This window comes from Eptatretus burgeri, chromosome 13 (assembly GCF_056783735.1).
Source record: "Eptatretus burgeri isolate ZD-2024b chromosome 13, Ebu_testis_v1, whole genome shotgun sequence".
Taxonomy (NCBI): Eukaryota; Metazoa; Chordata; class Myxini; order Myxiniformes; family Myxinidae; genus Eptatretus; species Eptatretus burgeri.
Window position 1 is genome coordinate 57,616,922 of NC_140973.1, and position 18,025 is coordinate 57,634,946.

The 18,025-nt window shown below is 42.1% G+C and overlaps 1 protein-coding gene across 1 annotated transcript in view; it reads right to left on the reverse strand.

The window, feature by feature from the left end:
- LOC147014560 (N-acetylgalactosaminyltransferase 7-like) overlaps nucleotides 1–16,335 on the reverse strand; it is a 32,132-nt gene extending 15,797 nt beyond the window's left edge. The window contains exons 1-7 of the mRNA XM_085852607.1: nucleotides 16,033–16,335; nucleotides 14,493–14,935; nucleotides 7,744–7,910; nucleotides 7,459–7,589; nucleotides 4,077–4,156; nucleotides 2,544–2,726; nucleotides 2,163–2,280 (exon numbers count right to left, since the gene is read on the reverse strand). Coding sequence (XP_085708733.1) covers nucleotides 2,163–2,280; nucleotides 2,544–2,726; nucleotides 4,077–4,156; nucleotides 7,459–7,589; nucleotides 7,744–7,910; nucleotides 14,493–14,935; nucleotides 16,033–16,149 — 1,239 coding nt within the window. The 5' untranslated portion in view covers nucleotides 16,150–16,335. The remainder of the gene's footprint in view (nucleotides 1–2,162; nucleotides 2,281–2,543; nucleotides 2,727–4,076; nucleotides 4,157–7,458; nucleotides 7,590–7,743; nucleotides 7,911–14,492; nucleotides 14,936–16,032) is intronic.
- Nucleotides 16,336–18,025: the final 1,690 nt, after the last annotated feature.

Here is an 18,025-nt window from a genome sequence, read left to right on the forward strand (position 1 = left end):
GGGCAGACACCAGAGGCATGAGGCCTATGCACCTTCACAAAATGGTGGATGCATGATGGGGGTTTTTGTTTTTTTTGTTTGTTTTCAGATTATACTTGTGGGTGGAGTAGAGCTAGCTGTCCAACCAATGGGGCAATGACAGTCTGTCCACACGTATATACTGTACATATAGTCCAAAAACAAACTGGCTTTTATATTGACTGTCAGACCCAAACGGAAGACCAAGAAGGAACCTGAAAAAGTAAAGAGCAAATATGGAGTCTTCAAGAGAAGCAACAAGGTACAAGGAAGAACTTTATCAGTCTTTTCAGTCAACTGAAAATGCTCGAGAATAAAAAGTATGGCTTTTAAAACGATGCAAGTGCGATTCAAGATGATGAATATCGAGAAGTGCTATTGATAACATGACGATGTATTTTGGAAACGACGTGAAATGGGGCGGTGTAAAAACCGGGGTATTACTGTATTAGATTCCAATAAAATCAGCATCCACACTTGGACATTGGAACTTAAAATGTGTTCGTTTTTGTACCCAATTTCCGTGATTCACTTTCAACCTGAAACAAGTAAAAAAACAAACAAACAAACAAAAAAAAAAACACATAAAATGTCATATCCCCTGTTGTTCTAGTAATTTTGCTACACGGAGTTAAAGTGCTAGCTCATATTTATATACAACTAAAATGGCCACCCAGTCTATCAGTCGGCCATCTTTGATCAGATAGCAAAATAAAGTGATGGGCACATGTATGCCGTCATGTACTGTCCTTGTACTAAGTTTGAACAAAATCGGACCATGCACGCTTGAGAAACGGTTGGGGACACATTTAAGTAACAAAATGGCCACTGTCGGCCATGTTGGATCTGATGTCGAAAAAAAACTTGATGTGCAAATGTAAGCAGTCATTCGTTATCTGTGTGCCAAGTTTGAACAAGATTGGTGAATGCATGTCTGAGAAATGGTCGAGGACGTGTTCAACATCGGGGTTTTACAACTAAAATGGCCTCCAGTCAGCCATCACTGATCGCATCGAGAAACTTGCTGATTTTATTCAAACTTGGTACAAGCACAATACATGACGGCATACACGTGCACCTCACTTTATTTTGCAATCTGATCAAAGATGGCTGACTGATAGACTGGGTGGCCATTTTAGTTGTATATAAATATGGACTAGCCTTTTAATTCCATACAGCAAAGTTACGAAAACAATGGGGGCTGACATTTTATGTCTTTTTACTTATTACTTCTGGGAGGTGTCGTCTTCTCTCGTTTTCAAGCCTCACAAAATGCCACTATAAGCTATTAATGTACGGTAACACGGCGTTTGTTCAAGGAGAAAAAACAACAAAAAAAAAAAAACAAAAAAAAACACCCCCTTGGAGAGAGGGAATTTTATTAGTATTAACATGGTTTTGTAATAATATTACTATTAGGCCATTATCATTCGTAGTGTTATTTGTTTTGGCATTAGACGCAGCCTTGGAAAAACGCCATGATTAGCTATCTTAACACGGATATACACCTTCGCATGGACTTCACCCAAGGCAGAACAACCCCTTGTGGAGGGTGTCAAATGAAGTCGCTACAACTTCCATCATGTGACTCTTAGTCCTTCTGTCAAGTTTGGTTGAGATTGGTAATATAACGACCAAATGTATTGCAGTCAAAAAACCGTCAGACAGACAGACATACCAAATGGAATATTTTAGTATGACTATTGTTCTCTATGTTCGCATAATAATGTGTTTGTTGAAAATTTTATGACAAAATCTGCAATGGTAAAAAATGTTATGGCCTGGACATACACATTTAAGCTAAAATGGTAAATTGAAAGAAAGAAAGAAAAGGTAAATTAAAGAAACACTGAAGGGATTAAAATGATCCGGTTATCTCGCAGCAGTGACTGGGCTAATAAGGGCTATTTATGCTTACTTTGGCTTTGCCCTTTGACTTATTAATCCAATGAATTGGTTAGTCTTCTCCATATTCTCAAAATAAAGGTTTGTTGAAAATTTGATGACAAAAGCTCAAATGGTAAATAAGTTATGGCCTGGACAGACAGACAGACACGACTGCAAAACCCCATCTCCTGCTGCACGGGGGAAAGGCTAAAAGAAAATGAAATAAATAAAATAAACAAAACCTCTCGTATTTGTACCTTAAAAGATATTTCAAAGTTCTCCCCGCCCCAAATCTGGAGACCTGGATCGTAAAGACCCAGTTCGAAGAAGAACTCTCGCTCAATGGCAAACAGGCCGCCTGCCATTGCTGGTGATCTGTGAGGATCAAAGTGGAAACGACATTCATGTCAGAAAAAAAATGACAGCTTCCAAGCAAGTCCAGCCACATAGGGTCAATGGTTATCCTAAAAACACGCAAAGGCAAAAAGAGTTCGTTTGTCATAACAAGTGGATGAACTGGATAAAATGAGGAGTAGAAAGGAGGAAAGAAGAACTTGATGGGATGGCACAAAGTAGAAAGTTGTAACGGGGCTCCAAACACACTCCTGCCAGTTTATCCCCCAATCATGGCCACTGACCGGTATGGTTCTGTGCGTTCCTTGCGACGGTCACGTTCTTGTTTGGACAATGGCACACGCTTCCAGAGCATGCTCCAATCCCAGGCTCCGCGTGCAAAGCCATCCTCGTCCCCACCACCCTGTACTTGTAGCGTGTAGTCATTGCCATTGATGGAGTCAATTAGGGGCACTGTGCTTACCATCCTGCAGCATGTATGGAGACAAATTCAGCTGTGGACAATGTTACTTGCCTTTTATGTCATGTTGTGGCAACCAGGATTAAATAAGGGGGTGGGGTGGGGTGGTGGGGAGGTTGCAACCTTGGGTAGAATGTTTCATACATTACTTAGTATCTATCCTTGGGTAGAATTGCACCTGTGTGCTACATTTAAAGTAAGCAAGGAAAGAAGCTAAATAAATAAATAAATAGAAAAGTCAATCCCTCCTTTTCTTGCATTGCACATGACGAGAGATAAAGAAATTGCAATAGTCGTTTTAAAAGGTTTACACATTTATATGAACTTTCCATATCAGACTGCCTTGGAGGGAAAACAGGAATCGATGAGAAGGTTGGATGTGAGTGTTACAGCCATAGATGAGCGATTTAAAACTTGTACTTTTTACATTGAACAAACGCACACATTCGTGCACACACAAAATGAACTCTTCCAAGCAGCATGTACACATCCTTCCCCACAGGGTAAAACAGCTTGCACTATAAAAAGGCGTCTCGATGTGACATTTTGAAAAACGATGTACTTTGAAGCAACACAATACCGCTGGCTTTGATGCAACGCTACCACGAGGGCCATTACGTCTACCACCCTGAAACCAAGCCTTGCCAGACGACTCTGTCTGGTAGGGATTCATTTCAGGATGGCCATGAACAACATGACGTGACCAGTCAACATAGAGCCCCGACTTAAATCTTATTAAACCCCTCTGGCACACTTGAAGGAAGCGGCTGTAAACACAGCTACAAAGTTAAAGCAGGTGGGACAGCCGGCTTTATGGGTTAAAAAAAAACATACAATGTCAAAGCTCATGGAGGGACAAAATGGAGGGAGACTTGGAGAAATAAAGGATGTTGGGAAGAATGGAGGGCTAGGGGAGGACACAGGGGGTGAACCAGACTGATACAGCCACAAACTCTCAGGAAGGAAAGACACGGAAAATGACACGTTTCTTCCAAATGGAGATGTGCTCCACGATGCTGTGCCCCTTGCTCCAAATCAATAGTTATACTTGGATGCGATTTTGTGAAGAATCGTCGTTGATATTTCAAGTTCAATACCAACAGAGATTTAGCTTCTTCTTGTAGGACTTGTTAAACAAAAATGGGTTTAAACATATTGAAGCAATGCCAAATATAAGCACACGGAGTATGGCTCGGCCAAGGCACTCAATCAAACTTATCTGCAATAGCCAGAGTGATATAATCAATAAGGACGAACAAGCTGATTGGCCATGCATGTCATGTCACATAAGAGAAAGAAGGTGGGAATGAGTTGGACCCAGAAACATCAAACTGTGAAACTAAAAGGACTTGGTTACCTGTTATGGGCAATTGGTGCCACCAATGGTGGATACCAGTTCATACCAACCTCACAGTGGGCATCCAGGTACACCAATACCTAAAGGAAGGCACAAAGAAACACCAATTATAATGACGTTACACATCTGTAGATTTCCTGTTTTACCTTTCACGTCCCACGTCTTACCTGATTGGAAAAAAAAAAAAAATGGCAGATCATTATTAATGAGATTCCCCGTCACGGTGGTAAACCATTTTATGGGTCTTCTACATGTGATGCAAATTCACAAGTGATGAAGTAACTGGTGATTTTTAAACCAAATCACAATTTTTATAGTGATCCAATGCTCATGGTGGAGCTTGTACAGATCATCCTCGGTCCTGGTTATATGTTCGGTGTCCTGAACATCCAAACCAGAGACTTCACATGTTGACAGTGTAGCGGGTGATTCAAAAATAAAAATGCTCATCGTCATCATCATCATCATCATCTTTGTAAGGCCGTTTCCATGCTTGCACGTGTAGGCTGTGGTTCACCTAATGGCTGCTTTCCAGGCTGCACGATCCCTTGCTCGCCCTTGTTAGGCCTTTAACTCTAAGATCGTCTCTCAGCAACACGTCCCATGTTTTCCTTGGATGGCTTCTTGCTCTCCTTTCATATTTATACACCTCTTCACATAGCTACACACCCCCGAATCCTTCACACATGGCTGAACCATCTCAACCTACCCCTACACAAAACCTCACCAATGCTTTCTATACCTAACCTATCCCTTAATTCCACATTCGGTTTCCTATCCTTCAGCGTCACATCACGCATCCACCTCACCATTCTCATTTCGTTTCATTCAAACTTCCGTTCATCCTCCTTTTTGATCACCTATGTTTCGCTACCATACAACATCACGCTTCTAACGCAAGCTGCATCCAGTTTTCCCTTTAATCGGAGAGAGGTCCCTTTCGATGTCAATAGGAGTATCAACTCCCTAAACTTCCTCCAGCCACTGCTGTCTCCACCTGCACCAACCATATCACCAAGGTAACAGAATTTAGGAGAGAGATAGAGAGAGATAGAGAGAGATAGAGAGAGATAGAGAGAGATAGAGAGAGATAGAGACATTCCCCATAAACTAACCTTTCCGCTCGAACTGGAGTCACTTGTTTACCTGTGCAAACAGCATATTTGAAGTCAGGAACCACCTGCAATCTACCCCTGAAGACATTACACCTCTTGTGCACCCAGCAGTTGCAGGATTTGCACAACATTGAATTGCTACCTATACCTTTTCGACAGACAGCACAGGGCCAGCTCCCTCTTTTTTCCAAACTTTCTTCTCCTGCACCACTAATCAGTACTTTCATGTTCCCTGTTCTCACTTTCAGTCCTCTGGCCTCCATACGGCATATTTACCCATTACCTCTTCCACACTGTCAGCTATCAGCATACAAGGGTTTACACATTGTTCTCCTATGAGATCCTTATTTTGACTGATCATTTGCCTTTGTTATCCCAAATATCTCCCCTCTACTATCTACATTATTTATCACACTTGAAAGAATCCTGAACTAATTTTTTAGCCTTGTAAACTTCCCTTCTTGCCCTACGTTTAGCTACTAAGTATTCCTCCTTATCCCCTCCCTTTTTCCAAATCCTAAACAGTTTTATTTTTCTTGAATCGCCATATCCACCTCATTATTCCACCACCATGTAGCCTCAGGTCAGCTGGGCCCTTCGACCAACCACATGTCTTATCAGTAGCTCGTAGCAGCCCATCTTTTGAAGAGTTCCAACAACTCTCTACATCTTCTCCTACCATAGGGTTTCCAAGATTCATTTCCAGAAGCTCTCCATTGAAATGTTCCTTTACATTCTGATCTCTTGGTTTCCATACTCTTCTCCTTGGGACGTAAGGTTTCCTCCTTTCCCCACTCCAACCTAACTTTACATCACACACGAGCAGCCGATGCTGTAAGGTACCATCTTCTCCACCGATTGTTTTCACATCCTTAACCAATTTCCTATCTAATCTCCTAACTAGAAAGTAGTCTCTCTGGCTCTTTATACCTCCTGACTCATAAGTGATCAGTCTGCTCAGCCTCTTCTTAAACATTGTATTGCAGACGACCTGCATCTAAAGTGTCCCCAAACTCAAGTATTCTTTCACCTTCAGTGTTTCTAACTCCGAAACCTGACCCACCATGCACACCTTCATACCCTTCTGCCAATGATCCAACATGTTCATTCAAATCCCCTCCGATCACAAAAACTTCTCTCTCACTAATCCCTGAAACAACATGCACAAGTGTGTCCCAAAACTCATCCTTCTCCTCCTCACTTCATTCTATCTGTGGGGCATATGCTGATACTACTGTTAATATATGCTTATCAAACAACAGCTTTGGGACTATAACTCTTGCATTTACCCTCCTAACCTCTAACACCTTCTCCAGCCACCATAATTCAAACACCACCAGTTACACAGTCACAACCTAGCCAAAATAATTTATACCTATCATTTCTACCTGTGACCATTCTCGCAGCACCTCCCCTCCACCTTGTTTCTTGCACACAACATACATCCACTCTTCTGCGGCTCAAAGTTTCCGCTATCTCACCAGCTCTACCATGCAAAGTACCAACATTCAGACTCGCAACACCTATCTTGTCATGCCGAGTGGGTGCTTTATGCATGACAGGTTTGCTCCCATTTGTAACTTGTACAGCCATGTATTTCAAAGAAAAAGGAAAGTGAGGGAACCTAAGTATAAAAGCCACCCTCCATGGTATATGTCACAGCAACCCCAGACATCAGTGCGCTTACATGACAGGATGCCATAACACCAGCAGTCCAGTGGCCTCGTGGGTGACCTACTCCAGCCACTTCAGGGACACCCATCCATACGCGACACGTTACTACAGCAGACGGGGTAATATTCGCCTGCTGAAAGAGCAGCCTCCCAGTACGCTGCGACTGGGTTCAGGCTCCTGTACTATCAAGCATTAAGTGCTAACCTGTTAAGACATACACCCTGTACCCTCTGGACAATGCAGCAACGCTGCCCAGTGTCATCACAGCAACTAACCCAGATGGGGGAAGCACACAACTCAGGTCCCCATTTTGCCAAAAGGCATACGAGGCATGTTTTTGTGGCTGGATGCCCTTCTTGACGGAACAAAAAAGGACCGAGAAGGATGAAACACCCGCAGGACAAAGATGTCAGTGTACTTTGACACGGATCACAAGAATGTCAGGAGACAATGGACAAAATGGGATCATAGCAACACGAGTGATGCATTTTAAAATGGAAGGCTAAGCAGGAGAATCCAAGAATCACGTTTCTGAGAAGAAGTACAAACAGTAAGACATAGGGATGATTGACAACTCTGTCTGCAGCGAGTACCTGGCCCAGTTCGGATTTCTGCGCACCCGTACTCCGTGCTCGGATGAGACCTTGACGCTGCGAGTTACGAAAGAGCTTCACCAGCCCATTCCATTGCTTGATGTATTCCTCGAGGCGTTGCTTCAAATGCTCTGTTCGGTAAGGTGGATGAAGAGTCGGGACATTAATGAACCACATGACTGACTGATTGATTGACTGACTGACATGACGATGTTTTTATCTGCCTCATTACATCCATTACTCTTCCCAGCAATGGGAAGGGAGAGACTAACAAAACACACAGACCTTTGTTGCTGAAGTCATCAATGAGAACTATTTCAGCGAGGTAGCGTGAAGGAGTTCGCTTCACCACGCTGTGTATGGTACGCACGAGTGTCGACCAGCCCTCGTTGTGAAAGACGATTATAATGCTTGCTGTGGGAAGGTTCTCATCATAATGCCAGTATTTGCACCTGAAGGAGACGAGACAAATGTTACGGATACGTCAGTATGATGGACACATTTATAGATGTGTTCACGACAGGTTGCAATTATCCACATTACCTCGAGTTCATCGACCCGGGAAATAACGGCAACAATATGAAGAGTGTTTGATGGGAACCAACACTCAAGTATTTTCTTTCCTACTTGCTCAAGATTCATGGAGGAACTTGTGGATCTTTATAGACATTCACGTTCGTTGACATGAATTGTGAGGACATTAGTACACAATGGACAAATTAACAAAATACATGCAATTTCAACTGGGAACCCCTCAAATCAAGAGGGAGACCAAACAATAATTGTTTTTTTTCTTAACATTCCAGCCACAAGGTGACCACCCATGGGGACTATGTATCCTGTGAACACAAGATCTCGACACCTTCCCCAGAGAAATAGGAAAGTGTTGAAATCACATCATTTCCTCAAGCCTTACTGAAAAGGATCTTGCAACACAGATGTTTCAACAACAACAACAACAACAACAACAACAACAACAACAACATAATTGGAACTATACTCAGTGGAGTGCATACATCCATCAGGCTGAAATAGTTTACGTTTTGTATCCCACTTATAGGCCAGATCTGCATCCTGCCCTGAATCAAACTCCAATCAGCTCGTTCTCGTCACCTACTCAACTTATCCACCTAGTTTTGTCAAAACTCATCCACAACTTTTTGAGATATCATGCTATACGTGTATCGTATTTGGCGCCATCTTTCAACTGAAGATCACTTGAAAAATTTAGAAATTCTTGTATCTGGATCCAGATCTTCACCAAAATCTCATCAATTCATCCTTGTCACATCCAACCTGTCCACCAAGTTTCCATCAAATCCACCCATAACTTTTTGAGATATCCTGCTCACCGACAGACAAACAAGAAAAAGGCGTCATGCAGAGCACGATACTTGCAAAATCCACCCCCCTCTCCAATGGGTGCCATGGATACATCAAATTGTCCATTTCATTAAGATTAAAATTGACAATCTTAATTAAAGCTCTGGTCAATTGGATGAAAAATCGATGATTTTGAAAGTTTGACCTTGAGTAGACCTTTGACCTTAAACCTTGAGTAGACCTTTCAGTGATGGACTATGCAAATTCTGTTCCACTTTCGAGTTAATAGGATGTAAATTGACAATTTGTCAGTTGAAGATTGATGATTTTAGAAGTTTGCCCTTGAGTTGACCTTTTAATTTTTTGATCTCAAAAATAGTTGGTTTCCCAATTCAATGTACGGTACTGCAATTGATGTTTAATTTTCAAGTTGATCGGATGAAAAATGAGGACTTTAGAAATACGACTTGAAGATGACCTTTGAGCTTTGACCTCAAAATCAATAGGCTTCTTTGTTGAGACTACCTCTACAACTTGGTGAAGTTTCATGAAGTTTGGTTTTAATTTGTGACCTGGAGGTGACAAAATCACTCAGAGTGACAACTTGGCAAAACAGATCGGCACTCGGTAGAGCACATACCTCTGCCAGGCTGAACAGTTTACATTTTGTATGCCACCGATAGGTCGGATCTGAATCTAGACCTCAACCAAAATCAAATCAGCTTGGTCTTGTCACCGAAGCAACTCATCCACTGAGTTTTGTCCTAACTCGTCCACAACTTTTTGAGATATCATGCCGTACATAGTTTTTATTATATATAAAATATACTATACAAATACACAAAACCTGTTAATTACCACAACAGTAAATTGAATCAACTATCCTTCACTATTAAGCTTTTCTGTGATGAATACAAGTCTTAAGAAGATTGATCACGAACGCAGGCATGCACCGTCAGGAAGAATGTAGAGCTGAAATCAGTGATAGGAGTGCAGCGTACGTTCAAAAGACAATTCCCTAGACGTGATGCACCAACCTCATTTTCTAGACAGGTCTCAAGCTTTTGATGGTCTGGCATTCCACCTTGCTCCCCAAACTCTCTGCCTACGGCATCCAAGGCAAACTCCACACATGGCTTATCGACTTCCTCTACTCTCGTAGCCAATGGGTCGCTCTCAACAGGATCCTTTCATTTTCTCTCCCAATCAAGGCTGGAGTGCCCCAGGCAGTGTTCTGATCCAGTCCTGTTCCTGATCTTCATAAATGATTTCTGATGCTGGAAAATCCCCTATCTATAAATGCTGAGGACTCAAGTCCACCCTGTGCCTTGACATCCCTCACCCTTCAGACAGGCAGGCTGCAACCTTTTCCCCCTCTTCAGACCTTGAAAAAAAAAATCACAAGCTGGTCAAGTAATTGGAATATGTCCTTCAATCCTGATAAATCTCCCTGTGTCTGTCTGTCTGTCTGTCTGTCTGTCCCTCTCTCTCACTCTCTCTGAAAGGACCATCTGGCAAATCCTCCTATCTACTTTATTCACAATCCTCTGTGGAAGTTCAGTCACTGAAACTTTTAGGTCTCACCATCCGCTACGATCTTTCTTGGGCAAATCACATTTCTAAGCTGGCGTCCAAAGCCAGTTGTCGACTGGGCATCCTCTGTCGTACAAAGCCCTTCCTTGGCACACCTGCCTCCTATCCGCATACAAGGCTTTCATCCACAGCTTTATGGAGTACTTCTCTCCCCTTTGGGGTGGCTCCCCTGCCTCATCTTGCTCAGCTTGACACTGTGGAAACCAAAGCCTTCAAGAGCAATGGAATCGCCCATGCTGAAGTTGACTCAATGGGCCTATCACTTTCCCATCGCAGACAGATCGGTGGTCTCTATCTTCTACCGCCTCCTTTCTGGTCTTGCACCCTCTGCTCTTTCCATGTCCCCACCCCAGGTTTCTGCAGGGGGAACATGGTTCACCATCAACCCCCTTCTGGTGAAACCAACTAAATCCAGGATCACTCCTCACCTCCACTCATTTGTTCCTCTTTTTCCCCAGACTGTGGAAACAACTTCAACATTCTGTTCAATCTCATTCTTCCCTCCAGGTCTTCAAGACAGCTCTTCACCACCATCTCTGATTATCTCCAATCCAAAACCATGATTTTTTTCAACCATGTGAAAATAGTGGAAAGTTTCATCTTTCTGGGTTCGAAGATTGAAGTGAATGGAGAATGTGGAGGAGAAATTTATAGACAGTTATCATCGGGGAGAACAACGTCAGGATTGACAGCCAAATTAATTGGGGAGAACAAATTGGGGAGACAGCATTGGAGAGAACAACAATGTCAAAAATCCAAAAGATGTAACAAACCAAAGCAAGAGGACACTGGTGAATGTTCTGGTATTTCCAGTTGCAATGCATGGATTTCAGTCATGGAGAGTGAAAAAGAAAGAAAGAACGGAAGAAGATTGACAGTTTTAAAAGCCTCGTGTTGGTTTCGTGGTTCAGGTGGCGGCTTGGGATCCTAGGGTCCTGAGTTCAATCCCCATTGGCCGCTGAATTAAATACACCAGGAGGTTGACTCAGCCTGTCATCCTTTCGAGGTCGGCAAAACGAGCACCAGTGTACTGGTAAGGGGGACACTGCATCAGCGGCATAGCTGCGTTCCAACCAATGATGCAACACACAGAGAGACAGAGAGACAGAGAGACATTTAAAATGTGTTGTTGGAGACTAATGTTAAACATTTCCTGAACTGCAAGAAAAACAAACAAATCAGTGCATGAGGAGATTAGACCACCAAGTACATACGAAGCGCCAATGCTAAAACAGAAACTGTCATACTTTGGACACATTAAGAATGCACAAATCAACCATCATGGGTGATGTGAGGGAAGAGGAGGAACAGGCAGACCTTGTATGTGCTGGATGGATGGGGTAAAGGCTACAACCAATCTGACTGTACCAGAGCTTCGGCAAGCAGTGCAGGATAGAGATGTTTGGAGAAATACGATCATGAATGTGACTAGAACGAGATGACCAACCGCATCGCACGCTGAAGTTCCCGTGAATGTGCGGCACAACTCTGCTTGGTATCTTGGGAGTTGATCTCTCGCGGTCTGGCGCCATGTGTATATTAAAGTAGTTTAATTTCTCCGTCCGTCCCTCTGCCATGTTCTTTTCACTGGGATGCCATTTTGGCATTATGTCTAGCATTAGGCTAGGCCTCTACGGTCATGCACATTATCTAGGCGAACAACACTCGACCCGTCTGGTCGCTGTCCTGGCGGCAGTTGAGCATCGTAACCCATATATCTGACAATCTGATGTGCAGACATCTGACAATCAGTGAGGGGATGAATGCCAGACACTCAGTGGAGGAAGACGGCATTACATCTAGCACTAAGCTAGGCCTTTACAGCGGTGTATTATTCATGACTCATTGAGAATTGCATCTTGCAACTTAGGGGTAGGAAAAAAAAAAGTTGATGCAATTACTGATCCCTGGGAACATAAAACAAATTCATAATGTTGATTTTTGGTGAATAAGTGCACATATAAATAAAATGAACACTCACTTGTTAGAAGGAAACAAAAAGTTTCTGGAATAATAAAAAAAAATAATAAAAATTACATGAATTGAAAAAAAAAAAAAAAAAAAAAAAAGAGTAAATGATGCCTTGGAAAGCAAGGCCCTCAAAATCAATGGGACGTGCCAAGTGTCTCGGCATGTTAGTTTCACATCGCAGACAAGTTGGTGACCTCTCTGTATTATACTGCCTCCTTGTTGGTCTTGCACCCTCTGCCCTATCTTGGCTGTGTCCCTCCAAGGTTTCTGCAGGGTGCACATGGTCTACTAGTAGCCCTGTTCTTGTTAAACTGCCAAAATCCAGGCTCACTGCTCACCTCCACTCATTTGTTCCTCTTTTCTCTCACCTGTGGAATCAAACTTCTTCAGTCTGTTCAGTCCCATAATTCCATCCATGGGTTCAACACAGGTGTTTACCACTACCGCAGGTCACCCCCCTTCCATAATCACAATTCTACCACAAATAGCTCCATTTCCATCACTCCCTTTTTCTAGGTTATCATGACCCCCAACCCAACCCATTTCTGTTTGTTACTTGACGAAATCTACGATTTTGTCAAGTATGTTGGTCGGTTCAGTTTGTTTGTTTGTTTGTTTGTGTGTACGTCTCACTCCACAGGTCACATTTCGAGTCGGAATGTCATGGAACTTCACCAATGGACTTATTGGCCACCAGAATAGAACCCTACAACTTTTGGCACGTCAAGGTCAAAGGTCAAGGTCAGGAAAAATTCCTGAAAATCGCGAAAATCCGTATCTTTTAGCATGGGCCGATTTTCAAAAATTCATGTCTCCGCCAAATCTTTAACGGATTCCTTTCAAATTTGAAACACGGACGTAGGAGGGGAGTATCTTTGACTGGATTAAAAATTGGTCACATCCATTACGGATTACGGAGGTGACAGGTATTTTAATTTAATTTTTTTGTTTGTTTACCCTAAAAACTATGTTTAACCCCAAAAATACCTATTATCGCTCAATATTCTTGATGGTACGCGATCTTGTTGAATTTCGTCAAGTCCTGACCCTGTGGGCCATTTTTATTTGTTTGTTTGTCAGTTGGTTTGTTCCTTTTTTCTGTTTCATCCTCACTTTACCCTTCCTGCTGCATTTCATTCAGCTTGTTTACCCCATGTGATTTTCCCTCAACACTTGATCTCACCTGACTCTCACTTCTACTCTGTTGTTTCCCCGTTTCTATTGTACTAGCTTTTCGATGAGCCTTGATCATGTATACCAAAAAAAAAAAAAAAGGAAGAGAAGAAGAGCTCTTTTGGATAATTCACATTACGAATTGAACAAGTTTCATTTTTAAGAAAGGCACTTTTTGGAGGGAGATGGGTTGTGGGCAACTGGGAGAGGGGTACAGGCATTGGCAGAACTTGAAGATGGTTCAATTTGCTGAGCATTTACGAATAAAACCCACACGTTCTGTCAAAAACGAAATCCTTCAACAAAACACTGCTTTAGATTGCACTCCCCAGTCCCCACAACAATGGAAAACAATGTCCTTGGCAGTGCAAAAGGCCTTGTGTATTATCTTGCTCAACAAGACCAGTACGCTACATAAAAAGAGTTTTATCACTGTACGTTAAATAATTATTTTGACGACATAAAGAAAAGGCTCACCACTAAAATGGCAATAGGAGACACATGACAACAAGTTCATTTCTTATCCTCCTATTTGCGTTGCCTTTCACAGGTCTTCCTCGATACAGTAAGGGTGCAAGGTCCATCTTCCAATCAACCTGCTCTGCATGTGTAGCAGGTTCGGAGTTTTGAAGAACTTAAAACAACCTGTACAGGTGATACTATGCACAACATACATAAAGGAGGTAGAATTACAAAAAGTTTCCTTAAATCTAGAGCAGTGTGATATATATATATATATATATATATTAAACAAAGAAATACATACATACAACAAATCTGGTTACTCGGTGAAAAAAATGTTTTAGAAACAACTTTCTGACATGTACAAACCATTGTGTCGAGCCATTTGCTTGACAGAAGCTGGAGGATAAGTACACACCTGAGAGTGGAAGCTGCAACTAATCTCATTTGACAGACATAAATTTGGAGACAACAAAAGTAAGCACATGTGAGGCGCAGCTTTCGCAACTCACTGTTCATGACGGATATCACTAATGGAGCGGTCGAGAGACACCAAATCGCTCGCCACCATGTTGAAGCCGTATTCCTTGATGCTTGCATGGACGGCATCCTGGAGCTCAAGCCCAACATCAACCGCCCGATTGCCCTCTCCGGGACCTCCAGGTACCCCGGGCGGTTCTTTACCTTTCAGTTCAAAGTTTCCCAACACAGAGGGACGAAGCACCGGCAGAGGGTAGTGGTTCTTTTGCGGGCGAAAGGTAGCGTACTGTCGCTCGACGGCATCACGCTGCTTCTTCACATTGTCCTCCACTTCGATTGGAACGCCAACCTGTACTTTCTCTTCCAACTTCTTCTGTTGCTGCAAATTCACTTCCAGACCCTCCACATTCGGCCAAGGGAACATTGGTGGAAAAGGGTCTTCATCGAAAGATTCAACTGGCCCTGGCATGAACCTCTGTGGGAATGATGCAACAATGATGTTATTGCGATTGTATGTATGTATGTATGTATGTATGTATGTATGTATGTATGTATGTATGTATATTGGCATCTGCTAAGCAAATTCATCAGATACGAATGAGAAACTAAAGCACGAAGCAGCTGATGGACACAAACTATAGCAAGGAAGTTCTGAGGACTTTAGAATCCATAAATATAAACACTTCATAATTTCACTACACATTTAATTCCCACTAAATTGTCCACGCATGCAGCACCTTTCCATCCGCAGCATCCCTGTCCCATGTAATTTCAAGTGGATTTTCTCTTCATCCATTTGAGGCTCATAAGGCCAGCATTAGTTTGTGGACGTTAAAGATCCAACGGTGTCCTTCGCAAAGAGTAGGCGAGCTATCGCCGGCACTCTGACCAACTTACAAACTCCTGCCCTGGCCTTAATCGAACGTCAAGTCCAAAGAGGACGAAAAAAAACACCAACAAGAGGACGAGGAAGAGGAAGAGAAGCAAGCAAGAAGAAGGTCTGTGCTTCATGCGATGACAGATCCCTAAACCTTTTTATGAGAGTAAAAATAAAAGGATTTCATTGTATTAAACCAAGTTTACATCAAACCCAGTGCGTCCATCACGACATGAACCGTTTTATACTAACCGGGTTACTACCGCACGCACTTTATTATAAACAAACAAACGACGTTTCCGGATGACGAGCAATTTAAAGGGACAACCAACAGAGGGACATGATCCATCCCACCACAAACCGACCCCAACGGTACACGGTACGAGTTGTTGAGATAGCCGGATGTATTATTACAATACGACACTCTGATTACGGGACGGCTCCAAAGCGTCAGATCCGCACACGACGAACAGACGACGTCAGAACTCAAGGCGAACCGGAGACGCGTTCAGGGGGAAAAACGCTCAAAAAGTTCGCTTTCTACAGGAGACGCGAGCGCGACCCCGTGCGGAGGCCTACGCACGGGCCTCGCACACAATTCTAGGCAAGAGCGGTTCCTCAGGGGGAAATCGAAGAGGTTCGAGTTGAACGGCCCCGCTCGAACTCCACGAACAGACCTCCCCCCCTCTTCTTACCTTGTGACCGAAGGGATCTTGGTCTTTGCTTCCAAGGAAGGACCACAAGACGATGAAGATGGAAAAAGTTAGCGTGACTAAAAGTGCGCGCAATAACAACCCCAGTTTTAACCTCATTCCGGCTCTCGACGCGCCGTTTGTGTTCAATCAGGCTCTTTTTATTGATTATTACACTGTTGTGACGAAACGTGCAGCTTATGAAGTCCCGTGAGGACGTCGAAGGAGCCGGCGATCCGTCTCTGACGATTAGCCAAAGCAACCCCGAATCTCCGGCTCAAGTGAAGACCCGCCCTTTGTTCGAGAGGGGCGCGCGTCGACCCACCTTGACGATGATGATGATGACGTGGCACGTCTACCTGGCCAAACCTGATTTCAATTTTATACATTCGCTTGCAGAGGTACCCGCACCTTGTGCGGAAGGAATTTAGAGTTGAGACAAAGAGAGCCGGACAATACTGTCATTTAGAGTTCAGACAAATGGTATCATTCCAATTAATTTAGCAAGTTATACTGTAATTTAGAGTTCAGACAAATGGTATAATTCCAATTAATTTAGCAAGTAATACTGCAATTTAGAGTTCAGACAAATGGTATAATTCCAAATAATTTAGCAAGTTATACTGTAATTTAGAGTTCAGACAAATGGTATCATTCCAATTAATTTAGCAAGTTATACTGTAATTTAGAGTTCAGACAAATGGTATCATTCCAATTAATTTAGCAGACAATACTGTCATTTAGAGTTCAGACAAATGGTATAATTCCAATTAATTTAGCAAGTAATACTGCAATTTAGAGTTCAGACAAATGGTATAATTCCAATTAATTTAGCAAGTTATACTGTAATTTAGAGTTCAGACAAATGGTATCATTCCAATTAATTTAGCAAGTTATACTGTAATTTAGAGTTCAGACAAATGGTTAAATTCCAATTAATTTAGCAGGCAATACTGTAATTTAGAGTTCAGACAAATGCTATAATTCCAATTAATTTAGCAGACAATACTGTCATTTAGAGTTCAGACAAATGGTATAATTCCAATTAATTTAGCAAGTAATACTGTAATTTAGGGTTCAGACAAATGGTATCATTCCAATTAATTTAGCAAGTATTACTGTAATTTAGAGTTCAGACAAATGGTATAATTCCAATTAATTTAGCAGGCAATACTGTAATTTAGAGTTCAGACAAATGGTATCATTCCAATTAATTTAGCAGGCAATACTGTAATTTAGAGTTCAGACAAATGCTATAACTCCAATTAATTTAGCAGACAATACTGTCATTTAGAGTTCAGACAAATGGTTAAATTCCAATTAATTTAGCAGGCAATACTGTAATTTAGAGTTCAGACAAATGCTATAATTCCAATTAATTTAGCAGACAATACTGTCATTTAGAGTTCAGACAAATGGTATAATTCCAATTAATTTAGCAAGTAATACTGTAATTTAGAGTTCAGACAAATGGTATCATTCCAATTAATTTAGCAAGTATTACTGTAATTTAGAGTTCAGACAAATGGTATAATTCCAATTAATTTAGCAGGCAATACTGTAATTTAGAGTTCAGACAAATGCTATAATTCCAATTAATTTAGCAGACAATACTGTCATTTAGAGTTCAAACAAATGGTATAATTCCAATTAATTTAGCAGGCAATACTGTAATAACGACAAGGGCACTCGGTAGAGCGCGTACCTCCGCCACGCAATGCCTGATCCACCACATCGAGACCAAACATCGGTTCCAATAAATCTTTGAAATATCATGCGAAATATCGTTTTTGGACCCGTCTCACAACGGTTAAGAATCACTCCAAAAACTTCTCGGATCCGGATCCGGATCTTCACCAAAATCTAATCAATTCCTCCTTGTCAGACACCTAGCATGTCCACCAAATTTCTTCTGAATCCGTCCACAATTTTTTTGAGATATCCTGCACACAGACGGACAAACACGAAAGTTGTTGTGCAGAGCACTATACTTAAC